Source organism: Oreochromis aureus, linkage group 15 (assembly GCF_013358895.1).
Source record: "Oreochromis aureus strain Israel breed Guangdong linkage group 15, ZZ_aureus, whole genome shotgun sequence".
NCBI classification, from domain to species: Eukaryota; Metazoa; Chordata; class Actinopteri; order Cichliformes; family Cichlidae; genus Oreochromis; species Oreochromis aureus.
In genome coordinates this window covers 38,878,215-38,902,597 of record NC_052956.1, presented here as the reverse complement: position 1 = coordinate 38,902,597, position 24,383 = coordinate 38,878,215, and the positions used below count along the sequence as shown (strand labels likewise).

The 24,383-nt window shown below is 40.1% G+C and overlaps 3 protein-coding genes across 8 annotated transcripts; all 3 read left to right on the top strand.

Annotated features, from left to right (window-relative positions):
• Positions 1-101: 101 nt before the first annotated feature.
• On the top strand, positions 102-13,987 carry sgta (small glutamine-rich tetratricopeptide repeat (TPR)-containing, alpha). 4 transcript variants are annotated; one of them, XM_039598862.1, is made up of 14 exons: positions 134-251; positions 1,078-1,164; positions 1,276-1,364; positions 1,999-2,182; positions 5,575-5,678; positions 6,098-6,188; positions 7,716-7,815; positions 8,460-8,564; positions 10,350-10,485; positions 10,569-10,631; positions 11,971-12,008; positions 12,087-12,230; positions 12,318-12,441; positions 13,467-13,987. In XM_039598862.1, exons 4-13 carry the CDS (start codon positions 2,083-2,085, stop codon positions 12,427-12,429), a joined length of 993 nt encoding a protein of 330 aa, XP_039454796.1. In that variant the 5' UTR covers positions 134-251; positions 1,078-1,164; positions 1,276-1,364; positions 1,999-2,082; the 3' UTR covers positions 12,430-12,441; positions 13,467-13,987. The 4 variants fall into 4 exon arrangements, with proteins under 4 accessions (XP_031612068.1, XP_031612067.1, XP_039454796.1 ...); XM_039598863.1 differs by lacking the exon at positions 1,078-1,164; XM_031756208.2 differs by lacking the exons at positions 1,078-1,164; positions 1,276-1,364 and having other exon boundaries at positions 102-170.
• An 832-nt stretch (positions 13,988-14,819) lies between these two features.
• On the top strand, positions 14,820-21,546 carry LOC116333092 (zinc transporter ZIP3). 2 transcript variants are annotated; one of them, XM_031756238.2, is made up of 3 exons: positions 14,820-14,896; positions 17,840-18,155; positions 18,433-21,546. In XM_031756238.2, exons 2-3 carry the CDS (start codon positions 17,949-17,951, stop codon positions 19,177-19,179), a joined length of 954 nt encoding a protein of 317 aa, XP_031612098.1. In that variant the 5' UTR covers positions 14,820-14,896; positions 17,840-17,948; the 3' UTR covers positions 19,180-21,546. The 2 variants fall into 2 exon arrangements, with proteins under 2 accessions (XP_031612098.1, XP_031612099.1); XM_031756239.2 differs by having other exon boundaries at positions 14,846-14,896; positions 17,837-18,155.
• A 673-nt stretch (positions 21,547-22,219) lies between these two features.
• On the top strand, positions 22,220-24,072 carry LOC116333060. 2 transcript variants are annotated; one of them, XM_039599367.1, is made up of 4 exons: positions 22,220-22,572; positions 22,693-22,818; positions 22,999-23,285; positions 23,412-24,072. In XM_039599367.1, the coding sequence occupies exons 2-4, from the start codon at positions 22,809-22,811 to the stop codon at positions 23,739-23,741; spliced, it is 627 nt and encodes a 208-aa protein (XP_039455301.1). In that variant the 5' UTR covers positions 22,220-22,572; positions 22,693-22,808; the 3' UTR covers positions 23,742-24,072. The 2 variants fall into 2 exon arrangements, with proteins under 2 accessions (XP_039455301.1, XP_031612051.1); XM_031756191.2 differs by lacking the exon at positions 22,220-22,572 and having other exon boundaries at positions 22,592-22,818.
• Positions 24,073-24,383: the final 311 nt, after the last annotated feature.

Sequence of the window (24,383 nt, the reverse complement as noted above, 5' to 3'; positions counted from 1 at the left end):
TCACAGTTGTGTGTTCTGTCAGACTTTGTATGTTCAATTTAAAATAAATAATTAATTTAAAAAAATAAATAATACAGTGGCCGTGAGTTAGGTCGCTAAAAATATTACGACCCCTCAACTGCATCCTCGCATGATGACATCATTCTGCGACAAGCTTATGAGCTAACTGAGTGAGTGTTCCTCAAAGACGCGAAGCAAACGTAAATTCTCTTTTTTAGGACTGATTCGCATCTGAAACTCGGAGACGACAGGTAGGAGAAACGCTTAGCTGTACTGTCAGCCTCGCTTTGGCAGCGTGGAAGGTCAATTTATAAAGCAGCGCCTATGTACTCAAAGGAATATGATCACCTAGCCACCCGTTAGCATCGTGCCGATGTGGTTTGGCGAACACGTCACGCCAAGCTCCTTTCAAATCTCTCGCAGTACATCGTGGTCTTTCTTCTAGAATCTAGTGCGAACCTCAAGTGTAATAGAGGGAAACTTAAAGACATATAGCTAACTCTCGAAATCATCTGTCAAATCCGGCCTATGTTGCATACAGAAAGTAACACGGGTTGACTAAATACAAGCATTTTAGCATCAGCTTCGTCCTTTTGTTGACACATTCTTTCCATTTCGAGTCATGCTCAGTCGGAAGATAAATCAGCTGCTTGTTAACTTCAAAGAGATACATTCGTGTCCGATGAGTTAGCTGTAGTCTTAAGTTGTCAGGGTTTCACCAATACAGCATAACCGCCTAATTCAGTACTGATTATAGTAATAGCGTTAGACTGCGAGATTTGCCAAAGCAGTTCCAGGAAACCCATTTTTAAACGTAACGTATATCCTGAAGAGCCAAATAAATTCTAGATGTGTGCTGATTTTTAGTTGTCCTAACTGGTATGCTAGCACGCTAAGCTAGAAATTAGCCAGAGATCTTGAGTCAGTGTGTGTGAGGTGACTCCTCAAAAACTTCACTGATTTGTGCAGTTTAAAACACGACAGACAGATCTCCTTTATCAGCTCGCATCAGCTGCTCTTCTGTTTGTGTAATGGTTTTATGTTCAAAGGTGGTTAACGTTAGCTCTGCTCACACAGTGCTCGAGTTGCTAGAACATTCTCCATGCTAATACCAAAGGGGGGGTGGCTAAACATACATCGTCGTGATGGTGTGGTGGCAAGAAGGTACATCCATGTCTCTGAGCATTAATCACTGTTGATACTAGTTGTTAATGCATTATTAATAGCATTATCTGACAGAATAACCACACAAAACTTTACACCCCCCCCAAACAGCAATATAGCAGAGGCTGAAACAAAGAAGTTTGTGCAATGACAATAAAGGCATTCCTTCGTGCTGCAGAGATCAAATTCAAAATAAGCAGGTATGTTCAAAAAACATCAAAGTTGGTACTCAATCCTGGTTGATACCAAGGAAAGTAATAAATATAACAAAATGTATGCATGCATGCATATAAATACATGCTGCATGTCTACATATAGAGTGATGTGATTAAAAAAAAATCAGACACATCTGAGAGCTGATGAGGTTAATTACTGACATAATGAGGTGTAAAAAGGGCATTACTGATGCTGAGTATTTCAGAATTAAAGATGGGGTCTGCGGTTTGTGAGACAGAAAGAGTTAGAGAGCTAGCAGAAATTTCATGAGGGGAAAAGGCTGAAACAAAAACTTTTCCTGTGACCCTTAGGCCTGCAGGCAGCACAGTTTTGAAAACAGACTGTTTTTCATAGTGTAAATGCACGGCCTTGGCAACATTTCTGGTTTGGTCAGTACTGCGTAAGGTGTTTAACATAAATTCTGATCTCCTCCTAGTGTCGTTAAAACAAGAGGTTATGTAGTACGAATTCAGACTTTACTGAAATATGTTGCTCACATCAAATTCAAAGTTGGCACATATTCTTTTAATGAACAAATGCACTGCACTATTTTCATATAATACTTAAGCGGCATTTAAGTGATTTGGATTTCATTGCATGCATTATGTACATTTACAGGGTTCCGGTTCTTATTGGAAATAAGGTTTTAGTTGCAGGGTGTCTCTCCCTCAGTGAAGACAGAGACGCAGCACCTCTGCCACCATGACAGACAACAAACGCCTCGCTTTCTCCATCATCCAGTTCCTCCATGATCAGCTCCAGTCAGGCACTCTGTCTTCAGATGCTCAGGAGAGTCTCGAAGGTGAGTCCTCAGACATGAAGAAGACGAACATGAAGCTGCTCAGTTCATTTCTCTCCTGACTCAGAATGCACACTTAAACTTTCTCATGGGGAATAAGTTTGTGTTATAGTGTCTTATAACCATGGACCAGGGAGATCATAATGTATGGAATTATTATTATTATTATTATTATTATTATTATTATTATTATTATCATTGTATTTGTTTTTATTACAAAAGCTCAAAATTCCAGTGACTCCATTTGACTTTGATCATGGTCAAAATCATCACTGACTATTATGCCAGCAGATTTTCTGACGGAGTCAGCTACAGCACTAAAATAAGTTCAGTTTAATATTTCTTTCCACAACATATATAAGTATACAGCGTACATAGTCTGGCTTCATATGTCCGAGTCTGGGTTGCAGGAGCAGCAGAGGAAACAGAAGTACAAATATTTCAAGATTAAGTAGAGTAACTAATTTTTAAGTATCTGTACTTTACTTGAGTATTGTTTTTTTATGACAACTTTTTACTTTGACTCTCTACATTTTTACACAAATCTGTATTTTTTACTGCTTAAATTTTCAAAATGGGTTTGTTACTTTGGGTTTAAGACATTAGTCTGTGTCTTCAAACATCAGACTGATTTGAGCCAAGTAGCCCAGTTGGGACCAGTAGCACATAAAAGACAGTCCTATTGGTGTATCCATCACCAGGTTGTATCACGTACAAAGAAATGAAAGAGGCATTGTTTATAGAGCTAAGTGGACCAGAACAATCCAGTGGTGTTCTTGGTGCAGATATCCCTAAGTTGTACAGAAGAGGAGCGAGCATACAGGGAATAACGTTAAGTAGCAGGTATTTTCAAGTGCAGCGTTTCTGTAATTGCTCAACAATCATCAGCAAACACACAAACTGTTCTTGTGCAGTTTGTCATGGAGTGTGTTTGCTAACTAAAGGTCCAGCTGCTATATTTCCCAGGGAGAGAAAAGAATGAGAGATAACTTGAGTCAGAGATGGAGAAAGATGTAGGAGAAACAGGACAGGAGAGGGCGAAGAGGGGTTATATTTAAAGGTAAGGACTGCCCAGTGACAAACTGATAATTAATTGACAAGCTGGATATAAAGGCTACATGTAATGTCCTGATTTTTTAATCACATACTATATATTGTGTGAAGCTATGTGTAACATTCCTGCAAAATAGACATGATGCACGAATGCATCATGTCTATGAATGCAGGTTGCATAAAATCCTGCCATTTAATGCAGGATAAACAAGTTAGTTTGCTGTACTGTAAAGCACTGTGTTGGGCTGGTGCACAACAGTTATTTTGTTTATGATCAGTATTAAGTTACATATAGGATGGCTTACAGGTTTACCCATCTGCCAAATTTCACTTTACCTCCTAACTATACTATTATTGTGTCATTACGAGGATTAGCACAGGTTTACTTAGCTTTGTGCAAAAACAGCTGGTAGAAATGAGTACATTTCAGAGCCTGTACTCTTTCACTTTTACTTGAGTGAAATTTAATCAGTACTTCACTTTTGTTTCACTTTTTTAACACAAGTCTCTGTACTTCTGTTAAAAAAATATCTGTACTTCTCCCCAACCCAGAGTGCACATTAGATCAGTGTTTGAATAGAAATCTTGACCTTGAACTTGGATTTGTTATTCACATCCCAGCTGCTACCCACTTGGCTACAAACTATTCGCGGCTCATTACTATAGCAGCCAGAGCCTTTAGATCAGGGGTCTCCAACTCCAGGCCTCGAGGGTCGGTGTCCTGCAGATTTTAGATATTGCCCTGTATCAGCACACCTGAATCACATGATTAGTTCATTACCAGGCCTCTGGAGAACTTCAAGACATGTTGAGAAGGTCATTTAAATCAGCTGTGTTGGATCAAGGACACATCTAAAACCTGCAGGACAGGGGCCCTCGAGGCCTGGAGTTGGACATCCCTGCTTTAGATACTGGGCTTAACTCCTGTGAAACCAGTGCTGCTTCGTCATCTTCTTTCCCCTCTTTTCACTCCCAGCGCCCTTATATTGCATGTCATTAACTTTTGTAAACTCTCTAAATTTTTCCTTCTTTGTGTTGTCATCTGTGTTCCTCTTTTATCTTACAATATACGGTGTCTTGAGATATCTGTCGTGTGTGTGCTGTATAAATAAAACTGAATTGTAATAAATCAACAAGGAGCAAAGAGATGATCCCAGAGACCACTAAACCTGACACCCTTCACCTGCTGAATGCTGTTGCCCTGTGTTGTCCACAAAGATTATTAATAGAATCTGTAACATAGGGCAGACTGGCAGTTTGCATTGCCATCACTAATTCAAAACTTGTGCCTGGTAGGCATTGGTTCACTGCAGTAGTATAGAGACCAAGTAGCTCGCATAGTACATGTAACACATGCCGAAACACTACATGGATGCTGTTGAATACTTTCTCTAGATTGACAAAACAAATGGTGTCTAGATGAGTAAACCCACCACTTCAAAGTGTCCTTGAGAGGATAAAGAGTTGGTCCAGTATGCCTCAATCAGTAGGAAAACCTCATTGTTTCTTCTGAATTTGAGGTTCACCTATGCCACGGAATGTTTACCACCATATCCGGCTGTTCCAGAGTCGCTATCCTCAAGTGTGCCTCTGAAACAGTTGGATTCTCATTTTATCGACGTGTCAACCAGGAAACCCCCACAACACCCGAAGAACTCAAGACAAACCTCATCTGCATATTAGTCCAGTCACCAAATAGTTTTTTAACTAACTCGGTGACCTCAGTTAATCCACTTTTCCCCCCAGAGGATTGAAAAGGACCACAGCCTCTGCCAGATGCTCCAAGAGAATACCTCACTATGGGCCAATTTCCAAATAGCGCTCATAGGTGTGGTTATTTTTACAGGTGATTTACAAGAGTTGTGCTTTTTTTTTAACACTGTCAGTCAGTTCATTATCAAGTGCAAAAAATAAGACATGCAAATTTTAGTAAATCAGTTTGTGTGCTTGACTTAAATACTCTCCTCCCTGAACTTCCAGAAATAGATGCAACAGGGTCAGTCACAACAAATCTCAGTTCCCAGCCCTTATACCCAATCTTGTCATTGTGCTCTCCTAGTAAATATCGACAATACTTTTACACCAGAACCAAGTTTGCACTTGTGCAGTTCCTTAGTAAACCTGGTCATACATGCTCCCAGACTGTTTGTTATCCTCCCCCAACACCTGATCCAACTCGCCAACAGGTGAGGAGACCTCAGGACACGCAGGGATGTTTCTGATTCCACATCTTGGAGTAGTTGAAAGATCACGACAGATTGAATCGTTTTTCCTTTTGTGTGGCTTTTTTATTTTATTTTTTGGAACCAGCTTGTTGTTGACATGGTCTTATTGTTTTTCAGTTGCTGTTCAGTGTTTGGAGACGGCGTTTGACGTTTCTACCGATGACCAGAGTCTCGCAGTCCCCATGACGTTACCGGAGATCTTTACCGCCGCTACAGCAAAGGTAAACACAGAAAACCCTTGCAACTTTCCAATCTGTTTCAGTGTTGTATTGCAGAGATGACAAATCTGTACATTTTGGCCTTTGCATTAATTTCCTGCAGCTAGTCTGAGTTAATTTCACTGCTCTTCCAAAGCCAGAGCTGAAACGAAATACACAATAAATACCAGAATTATTTGCTGTGGCTTACAAAAGGCAAAGCAAGCCATTACATACTGGTGAAGATCCAAATGCCATTCTTTAAACGTTTAAAATGGAGCACTGGCCTTAGTGCAGGTTGCAGCAAATTTTAATTTTACATGAGCATACTGTTTTTTTAAGTGTTTCTCTGTGATTGTGCACACCTGAAGAGTCCGTCTGTCTGTTTTTAATAGTTGTTTTACAGGAAGTGTCATTTAACCCAGTGTTTGTTTGTTTGGCAGTATGCAGCTCAGTCGCAGGTCAACAACAACTCCACGCCAAACTCCCCAACAGAGGAACAGAAAGCTGAGGCTGAAAGACTCAAAAGTGACGGTGAGTCCAGGTGGCTGGTGCGAACATGTTATCTAGAGCAGCTAGTTTGTCTTTGTGTTCATTTGTAGGGTTAAGCTGCTACAAGGTAGATATGATGCCAATGAACATGCAGCTCCTTGAATCAGGTTTTTGGAAAGCTGTAGGAAGTTTTGTTTAAACCTTTGTTTTCATGACACTCTACAACAAAGATGGAGGACTCACAGAGGCAGAGCAGATACATTAACTGGAAATACAGCAGTCAGAAATAAAGTTAGGTGATAATTTACTCAAGAATAAATGCAGTACTGTTGATGCAAGCAGGCAGCAGAAGTGGCCTCAAGGCAGGTAAATGATGTAAGCTAAAGTGCTGACTTCTGTCTAATCATCTATCCTCAGTATAGAAATAGGAGGACATGTATTTATTCTTATCCGGTCTTTAAGTCTGACGTCATTAGCCGTGCCGGGTCCAAACTGCTTCAGGTCCCAAAGTCAAACAAACACTGCGACATCACTGAGAGTTACAAACTGTCTAAATTCTTTCATCTTTAATAAAATGATCAGCGTTGCTGCTTTACCAGGTGTAACAATTAAGTTTAACATCCATGAAAACAGGATTTATTAAATTTAACGAAGTTAGAAGTTAGCAGGAAGTTAGCTCGCTAGTTTCCACCTAAGCATGATATAGCATGTTCTGACTGAGAGATTTCTGAAACATTCAGACGTACAGCTCTGCTATCACTTCCAACATAAATGAAGACAGAAAACTAAACAGCAGTGACGTTTGTAGGGTTACTGAAGTTGGGCTAGCTGCTATATAATGATGTGCTACGTGATCGCTAGCGACACAGCTATGTTAGCATAACATAAACACAGTGAAGCTGGAGGATGAACGCTAACTTTTTTCCACTCGATAAAAGTTAACGTGAGGGTTCCCGATGGTTAGGGACAAATGCAATCGCATGGCAGGATGCTGTAAACGGACCAAACTTCAGTCAGGAGAACAACTGAGATAATCCATCCACAATACCAGGTTAGTCATTAATATACTGCTGCATGGGCTGGGCTGTAGTTACATCAGAAGGGTTTAAACACTCAGCTTTAAAATGAACAGTGGCAATAAAAACCCAGAGAGGCCGACAGGGATCACTGACTGTTTTAGGGGCTTGTTGAGATTAAAGAGAAGAAGATACAAAACATTAAAACAAGTTAAAAACACAACAGCCTTAATAAACTCAGAGTCGTTTGGACCCGGAAGCAGGATTCATCAGGTCATCACAGAAAGGTAAAGATAACATTTAAAAGTAAATATAAAAGTCTATGTAAATGTTTCACATGATACTATAGCATTAGTATCTCTACGCAGCAAAATACTAAGAAAAATCAGTAAAGCCAAATAAATGGAATAAATATTGTGTAATAATAATGAATACTAATGATAGCAAGCACAGCAAATGAGAGATGACATTAGAGTGACTTTGCTGTATAAAGTTTATTGCAGTGCTCAGGTGAGTGAGGTGTTTTTGTTCTTTTCTGTTTTCTGGACTGGAGGCAACGACCAGATGAAGGTGGAGAACTTTTCAGCTGCTGTTGAGTTTTACTCCAAGGCAATCGCCATCAACCCTCAGAACGCCGTCTACTACTGCAACAGGTTGGTCAGCTTTTGGGGTGGCTGTAGCTCAGGTGGTAGAGCAGGTCATCTACTGATCGGAAGGTTGGTGGTTTGATTCCTGGCTTCCCCCAGTCTACATGCCAAATATCCTTGGGCAAGATACTAACCCCAAATTGCTCTCCGATGCATCCATCAGAGTATGAATGTGTGTGTGAATGTTACTTAGAAAAAATGTGCTTGTGTGAATGGGTGAATGCACAAGTTGTGTAAAGCGCTTTGAGTGCTCAGAAGAGTAGAAAAGCGCCATATAAGAACCAGTCCATTTACCATTTACTTTTCCTCAGCATCACTAAATATTTGTTGTTCATTTTAAAAACAGTAAAATTGTATTGGAGTATGAACGAGAAACAAAAGAACAACAAAAGAACTTTTCATGTGTTTTCACTTGTTTTGTCATTTTAGATTTTTTTGCATACTTTGTTACATAAAACCTTTAAGTTTGGTCCTTTTAAAAAAACCACATTCTTCACATACATCTTGTCACATGACAATATTTTTAGAAACAATTTTTTCTGTGCTGTTTATGTACGTTTTATACAAATTCTTTGTTGCAGTTGTTTTGCTGTGTTCAGATTGTTGATGCTCACGTGAAGCAGTAAGTATTTGTGGGGTTTTTTGTGCAGAGCTGCAGCTTACAGTAAGCTGGGGAACTACGCAGGAGCCGTGCAGGACTGTGAACGAGCCATCAGCATCGACCCCAACTATAGCAAAGCTTATGGGCGGATGGGGTAAGGCAACATCTTGTCCTCGTCTTTCATTGTTGCCATAAAGTGATTTCACATTGACATCAAAAGCTACAAACATCTCACATGTAGAAAAAATGTCCTGGGTTTATCAGAGGAAACTGCAGGAAGGCATTTCCTTCACTGATAAGCAGCTACGTTAAAAATAAACAGAAGACAGTAGAGATTTTTCCCCAGTACAGTGGGAGGGAGATATATATTTATTTATGGTAAGGCTCCAGTATTGGTAATGTTCCCAATTAAAATGTGGAAAATGAAAAATCATTCCCAAATAAAGTGAAAATAACAAAAGGACCCCTCAGTATCGCCATTTCAACACAAATAATTCAAAACTAAAAACTCAGATTGACACATTTCATTCATTTCCCCTGACAAACTGTGGTACAGAAGTTGTGAAGCAGAAACTTTGGATTGCGCTTGTCTGCTTAATCTGTACAACTTTCTCAAATTCCCAATACCATGTGGTAACTTCTTGGACAATATTAACACCTCCAGAGAAGCAAGACCACAGATGTCCTCTGGGATCTTAGTCAGCTGATTGGTGGCCAGGTTAAGTTCAACCATGCTAGTCCATGTACCAAAATCCAAAGGCAGTGCTGTTAACTGGTTGTCCTTCATGTTAAGCTTGCTTTATGACATTACGGTTGCCACTATCTCAGAGCTCACTAGGAGTTTAAAACACTAAGTTACCTGTATTCAAAATTAAACAACAAAAATAATTTGTTCAACCCATAAAATCAGAGAGTTTAACACAAAAAACAGACTCTTAGTCTCGTGCATCACCAGTGAAAATATCGTGTCAGACCTGATGTGTTGGACGGGATGGCACTTTACTCTTAGGCAGCAGAGAGGAGCTTTTTTACACCAAGTCATCTGACGCATCTCACAGCGCCACCTGCTGGTGTGACTGGAGCTTAAAGCAAATCTGCAACCTGGACACTGTTGCATCGCACAACTGTAGTTTTCTCCATTACATATGCACATTTATTTTTAACAGACAAATTAGCAACACAGGCTTATCAGAGGAATATTGACAGACGTCTGTATGTCCTTTAAAATCAGTCAGACTGGGGATAGAACGTAAATGAAACCAGGTTCTTCGAACAAATGGATTCCACAAAAAGATCCAATTTAAAAATTTCTAGTTTTTCCTTTAACTTTTTTTTCTTAATAAGTATCTTGGAGCATCAGAAAAGAAAGCTCTACACAGTGTTTGGCTCATAGGGCCTTCTGCAGATCCCAGGATTTATCTGTTGAATAGTAAAATAAAATATAAAAATTGTGTCTTCTTAAGATGATGAGTATTTATACACTGCATTTGTAAAAGTATTTCAGGAGCAAGTCATTTAGGAGTTTTTATAAAATAAAACTCTGTGCTGAAGCTGAATATCTTTGGATTTTGTGAGGCTGGTCAAATAAAAAAATCTTATTTTACAATATTTATGAAGTTATTAAAGTTTTTCACTGTTTTGTCTTTGGAAGAAAACTGTCAACTATTAGAGACAAGCAGCAGACTTACTGAAAATGAAGGTTCGTGCTGACTGCAGCCGTAAAACCAAAGTCAGCCAGCACAAAGTTATTTCCACAAAGTTTTTACATTCGTTTTTTTGTTTTGTGTTTTTTATTCAGTTATACAGGAGTTTGCAGGAATAAGACAGTTGTTTAAGTAGACAAACATACAGCATTAGAGCATGAAGAATGAAAAACTGGAAGCTCCTTGCGTTCTGTTTTCAGCTGTTTCTGGTCCTGACTTGTCGTCTTGTGTTTCAGTTTGGCTCTGGCCAGCCTCAACAAACACACAGAAGCAGTCAGTTACTATAAGAAAGCTTTGGAGCTCGACCCGGATAATGACACCTACAAAACCAATCTGAAGATCGCAGAGGAGAAGATGGACACGTCCAGTCCGGTGAGAAGAGGCAGGATGAGGGATCATATTTCCGGACTTCCTGACAGCGCTGTGTTTACGTGAATCTGTCTCTGTTCTCTCAGACTGCAGGGCTGGGCGGAGTCGATCTAGCTGGTTTGCTGAGTAACCCCGGGTTCATGAACATGGTGAGATCTGAGTGTTTGATTGGCCTGTAAAATTTCTAAGCAGTCACAGAGTTTTGGCGGCCATCAGAACCAGTTGCACTCGTCAGAGCTCACAGCTAATTTTCTTGTTTCGGTTTCCTTTAAATCACCTTTTCAGCATCGAACCATCAAACAAATAGGAAATGAAAAGTTAGCCCAGTAGAAAACTGATACTCTACAGCCATAGTCACATGAATGTGCATTGTGCACACTGAGCATAGTTAGTTCTAGGCATTACTTTGGTTGGTGCAAACAAAATTTAAGTCCTTTGTAAATCTTGACTATAACGAGGTCCAACTAAGTGTTTAGAGAAGCCTTAACAAAGACACTGTGATGAGACCACATTCTAAGAGTTTGCCTCTAATATACAAAAGCACAAAGTCACGTGACTTCAGAAATTATTCTGATAATAAGCAAGCAAGTGAAGGTTAGCCAGCAACATGCTGCATTGGGTACCACAGTATCAGTGTAGCTTACTTTAGCCAAAAGAAAGCCAGTTGTGGCCAGTGAAGCCAAGCTCAGCTCATGGAAGCCAAACAAACTCCAACCTGAGCTGTCTTTGTTTGTCTTTCTGCTAACACAAAATCGAATCCTGTTTCATGTAGCAGTATAGTTCTTTGAGTGAATGAGGTCTCCTGATTTTGGCAAAATACGTTATCGGCTAACTTTCTTAATTATCAGTAAACATGTCGGTGCAGTGTAGCTGGCTATCCTTATCTTGCTTGCTCCTGTAAATGCTGTTTTTGATAGCATTTACATGCTGTTGCTATTTGGTTAGCTTGCAAAAGTACTTGATTGATTTCATCATCATTTTCAACAGTAAGTCACGCAACTGCACAAAGCAAATATGTATGATGGCCAAATTTGCGTCACTCTGTCCTCATCAGAACCTAACGACCTTTCAGATGCAGAAACTATAACATGCCTATTAGTCCATACAGCACATAATGTGGTGTGTCGTGTCAGTTTTGGTAGGTACTAACTCACTCGGATACTAATTTGTAAAAGATGCATCCAAACAGAGACAGCAGTATGAGTTCTGTTGACTCAACAGCCATGCATATCATTAGTAATGTTTTTTATTTTCTCTAAATTACAAGACGCTCCTTTAAATAAGTGTAGAATTTCAGAAATGACCAGAAAAAAAAAAACCCACACACATTTGAACAGTGATAAAATTGCTGTGATAAGCTTTGACAGCTTACATAGACGATGAGAACTCTGAGAATTTATCAGCATTGCTCATTATTTTTAATTTAGGTATTTACAGTTTTTCTTTCTACTCTGTAAATTTTTCCATCCTCCTCTTGTCTCTTTGCAGGCCTCGTCTCTGATGAACAACCCTCAGGTTCAGCAGCTGTAAGTCTGTCTCAGTTCATCTGAAATCCATTCTTCCTCTGTGGTTTGTCAGAGTTAACTTCCTGTCCTATCTTCCAGGATGTCTGGGATGATGTCTGGAGCGTATGGTGGACTGGGAGGTGGGGGTGCTGGAGGGGGAGGAGGTGCAGCCCCGCCTCCTGGGGCTGCACCAGGAGCCCCTAGTGCCGCAGCACCTGGAGATTTATCAAGACTGATCCAGGCGTACGTACCTGAGCACAGGGACTGCATTTTAAAGCTGGTGGTGTCAATGAATAACAGGTGATTCTGGTTTTCTGTTTGCTTCTGCAGAGGGCAGCAATTCGCTCAGCAGATGCAGCAGCAGAACCCTGAACTCATCGAACAGCTGAGGAGTCAAATGCGCAATCAGACGCCCAGCTCTGGGAATGAGGAGCAGCCGTGACCCTCGCATAGAGTAAATACACACTGATTCAGTTTAGCACACCACAGGTCTTACTGCTGTTCTTCATCCACAGTGTACGAGATGAGCTTCATCCGGGTTGTGTCACAACCAGTCATGCATGATTGCATAGTTCATGCGACATAGAAAAGCTCAGACAGTGCAGTTATTTAATTCAATCTGTGCAATGTAAGATTTATTTTCCTTTCTTGCGTTTTTTGGCAACTATCATAAAAATGGAACCGCAGCAACAAAGACATCAAAGTTTAATATATCCACTATTGTTCCTGATAATGACTTTCAATCCTCTCACTCCCCTGCCTCTCAGGAGTCACAAAGCTGTATCATCCTGTGTTGTTGCTGAACTATTGGGCATATTTACAATCTTACAGTTTGTTCTTAGCACAAACGTAGCTTAAACTTAGCGCATGTCTGTCCACATGAAACTGAACCATAATCATTGTAATTATTTCCTGTAAATGATTTTCTATCATGTCAGTGATCACTGTCATCAGCAGACTTAACAATAAAATAGAGAGTAAATTTGCTGGAGAGGTGACGGCCTCCTGTGAGGCCCCAGCGTTGGTCATAATGTCTAGGCAAATCTAGCAGTGCCTTCACCTCAAACTCAGAATGAAGTTTTGAATATCTGTCTGTAACAGCAAACATACTGAGGAGGAGGAGGAGGACACTGAAAGCTAGAATTGATGAAGTCATGTAAGGGAATGCACTATAACACACTGATCTACGAGATAAAAGAGATTCTACATATTTTTCACCTTCAGCTGTAAAAACATTCAGTTAAAATATATATCTCTGCCCCGACAGCCTCTGTTTAGTGTGAGTCCTCATAGACAAAGACTAATAATTGAAAGTGCAGCGCGACCATATTGATCGTGTAAGACTTTCACACTCAAGTACAAAAAATGTGTTCTTCAAGACATGAGAAAGATGTTCAGAATTTCATCCTGTAATGTGGAGCTGTGACTTTGATTCTCCTTTTGGCAGGTTTTATATTTTTGTTTCCTTGTTTGTTTCAGGTGGGACGGGTTTATGGAGGAGGAGCACGCACTGTCTGACCTGTTTGGGGTTTTTTTTTTCTGATCTGGATCATAATAACTCGGAGGACTCGAAGGAAGTTCTGTTTTGCCATCTCTGATTAATTCCTGCATGAGAGAGAGAGAGAGAGCACAAGCGAGTCCTCCCTCGTCATTCAGGAGGCACATCACCGAAAACTCCACCCACTTCCTGCGGCTGTGTGGTTTTTAGATCAAACGCAGAATAATCAGAGATGTTCTGATAACATATTGGACACCAGATGTTAAACTGTAGAAACCTGGAAAGTCTTTTCCTCTAAAAACTACACAGTGTACCTTTAAATGCATTTTGTTGTTTTTGATGGGTGTGTCAGAGTATGAGTGTGTGTATGTGTGTGAGGATGAGTGTCAGGGTTAATTTAGTGTAAATGAACTAATAACTCCTCGGTCACACGAAGCTCTGAGGAGGCACCAGGGAGGCTGTTTGAACACAGTTTCAATAAAAAGACCATCTCAACATTTTACTCTTCTCGTCCAAAGTGTGGTTATCTATTTACAACCAGCACAACGTCTGCACCTCCTCTTCTTCAGTGAAGTCTCTTCTCATAGCTGCTCCGGGTTGTAGTGTTGATTTTATTAAAAAAAAAATCACAGGAAGACAAATCAAGAGCCAGGATCAGAAAAAAACAGAAAACACTGGTTCCAAAAGTAGAAGTCCTAGTGGGTCCAGTAAAACACTGGACTCGATGATTTAATATTAAAGTGTCAAATGTAAGATGGGTTGATTTTAAAAAAAATATTGAAAGAAAGATATATTTACAAGAAAACATACAAATTTATGAGGGGAGAAATTATATACATATATCTATATATATATATATATATATATATATATAGATATATGTACTATTTTTTTTTTAAGTTGAAAGAAATTTAAAAGAACGGAACAAAAAACTGACGCTTATGAGAAGGAAACACTTTTCCTATGACAATAGAAGTAGGAATGGCATAGTTTTGCCATTTCTCATGACTCAAGGGCATAAAAAACAAGGAAGTCCAGTTTATTCAATAACTACTCTTAACCTTATTTCACACCAAGCGAAAAATATAACACGGCCGACACAATATTTACCACTTTTGATAACCTTACAGAAATTACACATATATCAAATTTGAATATTTTATAACGGAATATGTGGAAAAAAAAAAAAGTATGGATAGGAAAAAAAATCATACGTATAAATCCGTTAAACCGATCTTCGTTCGGCTCGTCCTTTCAGGGGTCGTGCGTCTCCATCCTCTGTCACGCCAGGACACTTCACGTCACTCTGTTTGTGGACTACGTCATCACGCCCCGGGGGTTTGCGTTACGTGATGTAAACGCGGAAGTATTATTGTGCACCTGCAGTAGATGAGAGCGGATGTTCTAACAGGTAAACACGGTGTTTGAGTGATATTTGCGGTTTGTCCTGTTGTTTCGGAGCTAAAGCTGCTGTTAGGCGTGAACAGCAAAGGAAAACAACTGCTTTCCCTACCTGAGCGCCACACGTCGGTTTGTTAGCTTCTTAAAGAGGCCCTCTTTAGTCCCCCATGAGCAAATGACAGAAAGCTAATGCTAGCGTCAAGTTAGCCACTGTTAGGCAGTATTCGCGCGGAAACGGTGTGGTTATATGTGTTATGTAAACTTTCAATTTTGTTTCACACACTAGATGAAACGGGTCCAAAAACGTTTGTTTGTTGGATTAGAAGTTGTGACGCCGGATTACAATAATAGAAACAAATTGATTAGACTTTCAGACGTAAAGCAGGACCCAGATGACTTATTTTGAAATTACTCACCGGAAGTAGCACGTATTCCTGCTTGGTGGTTTGACGTGTTTTTCTCCCGCATCATATTATGTATTAATATAACGATTAAAAAACGGATAAAACCAGTGAGACAAAAAACCGGTGAATGGAGTAATCTCCACAGTGAGAGAGGCTCGCGGTGTTTGTGTTCTGACTAAAGGCAGTAACTGTCAAAGGCGACAACGGCGCGTTTTAATGGCTGCCACTTAACTAATGAAAATCCACCTTCCAGTTACATATACCAATGAAAATGACCTAACATTCAGATAATTTTTCCCTCAGTAACAGTTTTTCCGAAACGTTATATTTAAGTGTGTAAATTAGATATTTGATAATAGGTAAATTATTAATAGCATGTGTGGTGTCTAAACTCAGGTGTTGTAAGATCTGTCTCTGCCTTAGGTGACCTGCAAAGCCACTGTTTCATATTTGCTATTTTGGTGTTAAGGTCAAGTCAGGTGATAAGTCTCATTGAGATTGAGATTAAAAAGTAAAATGTGTGGCCAAGAGTGCAGCAGGAATGGCAACAAATGTAACAAAGCAGTTCTATGGAAGGATTTTAGGAAACCACAAAGGACTGAATTAAAATTAATGTAGAACACAAAGTAGGTACAATATCAAAACAGGTTATTTCTTTGTTTTACGTATAACCCATTTGTAAATCCTGTTAACATCAGCCTGTTTACCAAAATAAGCAATAATAAGATATTAAACACAGAAAACGCATAGAAATGTCAGCACCACTTTTTTGACAGACTTTTTGGCACAGCACCGGTGATCCAGATTAAGTGGTGAGGATAAAACGGGTGTATCATAGTTTTAGGAGGAAATAAAGACAAACCAGGAAATAAACTCAAAGAGCACCAAAAAGGCATTTAACTGTTGGCATTCCCTCACAAAAGAACAATGCAGACTCTGACAAACAACCAGATTAACCTGTGATACATCTGCACCTGGATTCATCCAACCAGATTTTAGCCAGAGACTTCCTGTTCCATGTTCACGACATAAGAGATGACCTCTGCAGCTGTTTTTTGTGTTGCTCCATTACAAAGAAACCATCAAGTAATTTAAATGTCAGCTGGTGTTTATTTTCACTTTACTATACTTCTGATGATTTTATTAGTTTACTCGTAGTGTAAGTTGGGGTGTACATAAAGTGCTCGAAAGTTAATATAAGATTTAATATAAGAGTTAAAATTATATTAATATGCAAAAATATTGACTTCCAGGTGGTGGTAATGCATAAACTCCATATTTTTATATGTTCCCCATAATATATATGGTATAAGTACATAAGATTCTTGACTCATTTAGAAGTACAGATACTTGTATTTAAAAAAAAACTGGTAGAAGTTGAAATACCAATTCAACTTCTTTACTCAAGTAAAAGTGAAAAATTACCGGCTCTGAATTATTTAAGCTGTGAAATTAAAAAGCAGGTCTTTAAGGGACTTGTCTGTTTTTGTGCAAATCTATCTCATCTGAATCTCATGTCATAATAATAGAATAGTAAAGTTGTATTAATACATGTGAACAGGAGCATTTATTTATATTCTGTTAATCATTCTAATGAATGTACTCAGCTAGAAAACGTGGGTGACTTTGTCTAAACACCCAAACAGAAAAACATTGTTCTATAAATGATGCATAACATATTTAAAATCGAATTTCAAAAGTAGTTCATCTGTTAAGTGTGTCTGTCATCAAATGTCACGCTCTCCTGTCCCTCATTGTTTTCCCCATGCATTGTATTCACTGTTTGTTTACACTATGAAACAAAATCACATCTCATATTGTACACATGGAACTTCAACCAAGCACCACTCCTATTATTTAGGATAATTAAAAAATGTATTCATTAACAAAGCTGTACTTATTCATTTGAAATGGTGGATTTAATATTGTACTAATGTTTACAATATGGGACCTGCTGACATTTTGTTTATTTCATGGTTTCTTTGTAAGGGAGCGGTACAAAAAACAACTGCAGAGATCATGTGTGATGTATGAAACAGGAAGTCTCTGGCTAAATGCTGGTCAGAATGAATCCAGGTGCCATGTGTCGGGAAAATAATCATGGCAATGAGAACATTTACTGAATTCAATGCCTGTTAACCTGTAACTTCATCTTGCTCAGGGGCTCTGGCTTTGACCTCTGACCCTCCTCTATAAAATGTCAAACTTCTGTATTGCTTTTTAATTGAAAGAAAATCCAAACCTAAAGATGAGAAGTTATTTTATAATAGTTTGCTGTTAGTAATATGTTTAATTTGTCTCTGTTTAGCTGACTTCATGTTACATGAATGTCCTGATACTAAATTAAGCCAAAACTGACTCATTGAGCTAAAAAAGATGAACGCCCCAATTAAGGTATAAGAAAGATGTGAAATATATATGGGGGATATTTGTCGGTCAGAATCTTTAGATGCATTTTTCCAACACAGACCAGTGCAACAAGTATGTGTTTATTTCTTGTGTACACTGAGACCAACATCTGCCTGTGTCTCCTCCACTGAAACCAGCAGAGATGTCCCAGCAGCTCCAGTAAAGTCCGTCAGAAGCAGCAGACAGGAGGCGTGTGTGATGACTTTGTGTTCACCGCTCTGTTCGCTCTAGTGTCTCTGAAGCATCAGGATGCAGATCCTGGTGGCCAAGCTGCTTGGCCTGCTGGGCTTGTTCGGCCTTATGCTGGCTGGTGTGCTGGTCCCAGTACGTCTCCTGCTCGTTGACTATGATAAAGCACAGAGATACAGGAGGCCATTGTCTCTGTGCAATTCATTTGGAGGGGGCGTGTTCCTCGCAACATGCTTCAATGCTCTGCTTCCTGCTGTCAGAGATAAGGTAAACACACATCCACTCACCTTGCCCACATACTTTGCATTGGCTTCTTAAAAGTGAAGCCAAACTTTCCAGATGAGTTCATGGGCTCAGTCACTACTTTCAAGCCTTAGTCTGATTAAATAAAACACAAAGTTCATTTTGTAAATTATGCTTTGTGTTGTCATTGGTATTTCATAGCAACTGCTCCCTCAGGATGTCCTGTTTCAGAACACTAAGATAACAATAAAGTTGAAGTTTTATCTGGCTTACTGTTGTGGTTTTCGTTTTGCGTCTTCAGGTGGTCGATGTGTTCCAGCAGCTGAAGATCAGCAGCGATTATCCTCTGGCTGAAACAATGATGATGCTCGGCTTCTTCCTCACCGTCTTTATAGAGCAGGCTGTCCTCACCTTCAGGAAGGAGAAGCCATCCTTCATCGACCTCGAGACTTTCAACGCCGGCGGCTCCGAGGCCGGCAGCGACTCTGAGTATGATACCCCTTTTATCTCCTCAGCACGGGGCTCACCGAGCAATGGCGGTCACCGCTCCCACGGCCACCACCACGGACACTTCAACCCGGCCGAGCTGGCGGGGGCGGGGCCTCTGCGGCTGGCCAGCTTGGTCCTCGCTCTGTCTGCACACTCCGCATTCGAGGGCCTGGCGCTCGGCCTGCAGGAGGACGGGGCCAAGCTGGGCAGCCTCTTTCTGGGCGTGGCTGTGCATGAGACACTGGCAGCCATCGCCCTTGGGGTGAGCGTAGCTAAGGCATCTCTCGGCATGAAGGACGCCACCAAGCTGGGTGTGACAGTCAGCATGATGATTCCACTGGGCATGTTGGTGGGAATGGGCATCGAGTCGGCCCAGACGCTGGCGGGCAGCATAGTGTCCGTGGTGCTGCAGGGACTCGCTGCCGGAACCTTCCTCTTTGTTACCTTCTTTGAGATCCTCTCCCGAGAGCTGGAGGAGAAACAGGACCGGCTGCTCAAAGTGCTTTTCCTCATCATCGGCTACGCCACACTCGCTGCTCTCGTCTTCATCAAGTGGTGACAGACACCCAGCGATGCCGAACTATACTAAGAGTTCACTTTAATGAAGGAATCAGTTGTGGGAGGCGGGAACATGTGGCGTTTCTATTCGCAGTGACCGTGGTGTTTTAAACAGAAAATTACTCTAAAATCAGACTTTTGCCCCTAAAGGACGGATGTGTTTATTTATGTGTTTAATAACTAATATCTATAACTGGCTGCAGTGAGACTGCTGCTGCTGCACATCTGGAGCTGTAATATAAGGACACTTCAAATTTCCTTACAGCTACTTTATAGTCTATAATAAACCATTTATGATCTTTGTAGGCTGCTTGGAGATGCTAAACAAAGGGGCTTAAAATGTTTTTAACTTATTTTTATAAGCCTTTCCGTTACAGTGATTGAATCTCGCATTAGAAACTCTGCAGTGGTGTTACAGGTTGAAGGGGACGACTGCTACACAGGGCTAGCGCTGCACTCACAGATATGTGTGGTGTAACCAAAAAGCTCCAGGAATGAGCCTCTAAAATTAAAAAGCCGTCACTGATTTAATATTCACATGTAAGGTCATCTTCTCGGGCACTTCTAGACCATTTTCAAGACAGCTGCTATTTTTAGATTGCTTCATTAAAGATCTGCTAGGTCCTGTTGTACTAAGCTTCCTCTGTCTCCTTCACTGTGTCGACATAAGCCTAAACTGTTTTTAATTTGTGGGAAGCTGAAAAGTGCAAGCAAATCTGGTGGCCTGTTAATGTGGAAAAAGTGGTCAGAACAGGGCTTCCAGGAAGAGATCTAAAAATAGCTGCTCTGCTAAAAACTATCTGGATGTGTCTGAGATGATGACATTGACCAAGAGATTGTTTAATATTAAATAGGGTAGGGTTTTTTGATTTTATAGACCCATTCTCAGGGCTTTTTGGTCATACCTCATAAGGTAGTATGTAATACCTGACTTCTCAGGATTCCATCTCACTGATATTGTTCCTAACATCTAGCATCCTCCCAGTTTTAGGTCATTTGTTTCTATATAATTTCAGGGCTAAATGTCAGTTTTTATTTATTACAGACAGGAGTGGTACTTCAGTTTATAAAACACACTACATCCTGGATTGCTCTTCTCCAAACTCCGAGTGAAGTTGAATCTTGCCGCTCCACCCTACATGTAAATTGCCAATACATATGCTTGTCCTCCATTTCTTATTCTCTGTGACATCAGGAAACTGATGTCACTGATGTTGATCAGCTGATTAGCTTTTTCAACATAGTGTGAAGTGAATTTTTCACAGACGTTTTGTGGATACGCATTCACATTTGCGCTTTGTCCAATCTTACTTCCGTCATTCCGCGTCTTTACGTAGACTTTGCATGTAACAAAGTCTATGCAGAGAGAGGGAGAGACTTTAAAGTTGTGATTCTCAAACGATAAATGACCATGAAAAACAACTTTATTTTAGGAAAAAAGTGTTTTCTGATGCTGCTCACTGACCTTTTTTAATTCATCTCCTATCCTTTTTAACCCTCACCCATAAAAGGCTGATGAGCTATTGTTGGGCGGCGCCAACACCTGAGTTTGCAAATACAATAACTCGAGAACAAGGCATCATAGTATTTTGAAATTCATACCACAGGTGCATCTACTAAAATCTTGGATGAGTTTGAATCCCGGTCAGCTTTTCTGAAAATCACCTATGATTTTAAAATTTATGCCATAGGTGGCTATGAGGAGGAGGCTGAGGTGGTGGCCACCGCATTACTTTATATTGTTGATCTTTGGTGTTGCTGAGCTATGAGAACCACTGCTGTAGAGAGAGAGTCAGGTTTTGGTAAATTACCAGTCTTTGTTATTCATACAAACTGGGGGACAAACTAAAACATTTGGATGTCAAGAAGATGACAGAGGTGCAGTATCAGCGTGCGGGGGTGTTACTGATGATGCAAGCCAAACACGTCCATGTTTATAGTTTTATTTACTATTTATCTACTCATTAACAAGCTAAAGCGTTTAGCTTACAGGACTCAGAAATGGAATCAGATTTGTCCTCAGTAACTCGCCCGCTCCCCTAGCCTAGATGCCAGAGCTGTGAACCAAAGGTGAATCCCAGATATTTTCTATTAGTATGTCAAAGCTCTTCAGTTTCTCTTTTACTCATACTTCTGTTTTTACATTCCTGCTGTGTTCTGAGAAATGCCCACACAAACACACTGGAGCCTTTTAGTGGGATCTGCTTTTTCTTTCTTCATGTGTTCATATTGAGATCTGGATCAGGTTTGTATTTATGATTGTTTTTGCCATCTTGTCTTGGTGTCATTAAAATGTCACATGTTTTGCAAGGTGATTTTTTGTGTGTATTAGTTGGAAATAAACTGATTATTATCTGATACATCCATTTATGGCTGTGTTGCTCCTCTCTAATCAATCTGTCAGAAGCCTGAGTGTTTGTTGGTTCGGTCAGACTGTAGTCTGAACTTAGCTTAGGGCCTGTGCTATGAACCAAGTTTGGCATACCCAGGATATCACCACCATACTTTACTGATAGCAGAGTCAAAAACAAAGAGGTTAAATGCATAATACATGATAAAAGCAACGCAGCTGCACAGAACAAAAAACTGGCTTAGAAATTGTAAACTTCTTGAAGGACATGAGTAGACAAAGGTTAAAGAGGAAATCAGGTGAATGCAGTCATGAAAAACAAAGGACTCTGTCCTGTAAAACCTCCAGTGCACCCTTACTGCTTCCATAGGAAGTAGAGAGCAAATAGCAGCACGATGCTGCTAAGCAAATACACTTGATAACTGATCATCAGCGAGTATGAACGCCTCCATGAAAGCAAAAGTTTTGCCAGTTTGCTGGTCTGGAGCATTCAGCTGTGTGTTAACACATTGCCATAATCTTCCCAGGAGTAGATGTAAATTCAGCCGTAGCTCAGACCGTGCAATGCTCAGAGAAACTGCAAACAACTGAAGAGCTGCTTCTCAAACTCCAAAGGTTTCTCTATATAGAACATGGCAGCATCGCTTAGGTTGGCAAAGTTGCATCTGAACAAACACAGATACAGTTACAGACGACCAAAGTGATGTTTGGCTATAATGCAAAACACCACAGTTGATGAAAACCAAGCACAGCGTATGAGCACAAACACCTGCACGTTGACAGTTGATATGAGGTGTAATATCCTCTTAAGTTTATTGTATTAAGAGGATATTGCATAGATGGGGGGTGATTTGGGCTTGTTTTGCAGTCACTGATTCGACCATGAAGTCATCTGTATACTGTGAAGCCATCCCTTTGACCTCCTGCGTCTTAGCCAACCTGCCGAGCTTTCTGACAAAAATCACACTTTTTGAAAACTTTGGCTTAACGCTTTGGTGAAAGAGAGCTGATGCTGACAGGATGGGAGCTACACAACTGAAACAGGTCAAACCAGTGTGACTTTTTTCCCCTTCTCTTGTGTAACTACATTGTGAAATAAAAGAAAAGAAGACTCATCTAAGGAGTTAGAACAGGAAGTGAAAAATTTCTTTAATTACACCACAGTTTATAAAATATCCACTTACCAAAACTGGGAATGCAGCATCAATCTGGCATTCTTAACCTTTGAAGAAGCTTCCTGGCTGTGTGACTGTACTGCAGCGTCCGAGCGATATGGTGAGATGGAATCAGGTAAGAAATGTCTTTATATTTCAATTTACTCACCGAAAAACGGCAAAAACCCTCAAAACAAACAAAAAGAAAAGAAAATCAATTGTCAAAACATGAAGTGGCTCATTAGGTTATAAATGTGTTGCAACATAGTTGCAAATGTGAATTTCGGTTAATTCTGTTTAAAATTCTCCCCCACAGTTAAAAACATTGATGTCTATGAATACCTGTGGGTCAAGAATCAGGACATTGCCGAGCACACGCTGCATACACCGTTTCTACAGCACATGCAGCTTGGAGACCTGCAGGCAGACAACTATGTCAAATTCATAATCCAAGACATCAACTATCTGGTGGTCGTCACAGACATGTTGGATAAGATGAGAAACAAAGTCAAGGTCCCAGAGGACCTCCACAGTTTCATGGAGGATAGGTATGAAAGCTACAAGACGTATGCTGAAAGCACGTTAAAGGAATTTAACCTCAATGTAAGAAACCTTCAGCAACCTCATTTAACATTTCTCTATTTAACTGGAATGTTACTGTTTTAAAGTCATTGCTACAATTTATATTTAACCTGTGTCAATAATTAAATCTACTTGTCACATCCACAGAGTGTGTCAAACATTAACTCAACCCCTGTCATGAAAAAGTACTTGTCTGATTACAAAGACATCATGGAGAATCAGGACCCCATTTACTTCGCCGTGGCTCTGCTTCCCTGCTCCAGGCTGTGGCTGTGGCTAGCCAATCAGCTCAACGAGAACTGCTGCAACGCATACTTCACCTGGAAGATGTCCAACATGTACGGCCACCCAGAACAGCACTATAAAGCGCTGCTCGACAAGTATCTGACCACACCAAAACAGAAGGAACTGGCGAACAAACTCTTCCGCCAGCAAATGAAGAACGAGCATGACTTTTTTGCGTCTTCACTTGAATGAAACAGGAGCAGTTAATAATAAAACCTTCTTGCTTTCAACTGGTTAAAGTTAATGTGCCTCTACTGCCCTCTGCTTTTCATATCTAACATAGTGCATGTGAAGAACATACTCTTCTTCACCAGTTCTGCGCTGCGATAAAAACTGAGCTTTGTTCAGTCAGTGCCTTTAGATTTTTATTGCTGTTTCTCACTCAAAGCAAAATGTCTATCTATAAAATGTCCTTTATGGCCGTTACAATGGGCTGTACACTGTTAGCATCTTTATATTGTTAACATTTTGTCTCTGAATTACTGTAATACTCTCTGTTTAAGTTCACAATTAATGAATAAAATATCTGCTGTACTGTGCTTGTTCTTGTATATTAACTAAAGTAGAGTCAAATTTTAATTATATAGCACGTTTCAAGATAAATATCACTAACTGCTTCACAACAAATATGGTAGAACATCAAAACAGAAAGTCACCAAGAAGCAAGTTTAAAAGATGACTTTTTAGCTGCTTTTAAAAGCAATCAGAGTTCCAGGGTCCACTGCTGTTCTCAGCTCAACCCCTAAACCCACAGACAGCAGGTCCTGCTACTGGAAAATCGTCTACCAGTATACTCTCATGGGGATTCTACATAATCTAAAACTCCAAGAGCTC

Coding starts and splice junctions, on each gene's coding strand:
- LOC116333092 (XM_031756238.2), top strand. CDS start 17,949: ATGCAGATCCTGGTGGCCAAGCTGCTTGGCCTGCTGGGCTTGTTCGGC. Junction 18,156..18,432: donor TTCCTGCTGTCAGAGATAAG/GTAAACACACAT, acceptor TTGCGTCTTCAG/GTGGTCGATGTGTTCCAGCA.
- LOC116333060 (XM_039599367.1), top strand. Junction 23,286..23,411: donor TAAAGGAATTTAACCTCAAT/GTAAGAAACCTT, acceptor TCACATCCACAG/AGTGTGTCAAACATTAACTC.
- sgta (XM_031756208.2), top strand. CDS start 2,083: ATGACAGACAACAAACGCCTCGCTTTCTCCATCATCCAGTTCCTCCAT. Junction 8,565..10,349: donor AAAGCTTATGGGCGGATGGG/GTAAGGCAACAT, acceptor CTTGTGTTTCAG/TTTGGCTCTGGCCAGCCTCA. Junction 10,486..10,568: donor AGATGGACACGTCCAGTCCG/GTGAGAAGAGGC, acceptor CTGTTCTCTCAG/ACTGCAGGGCTGGGCGGAGT.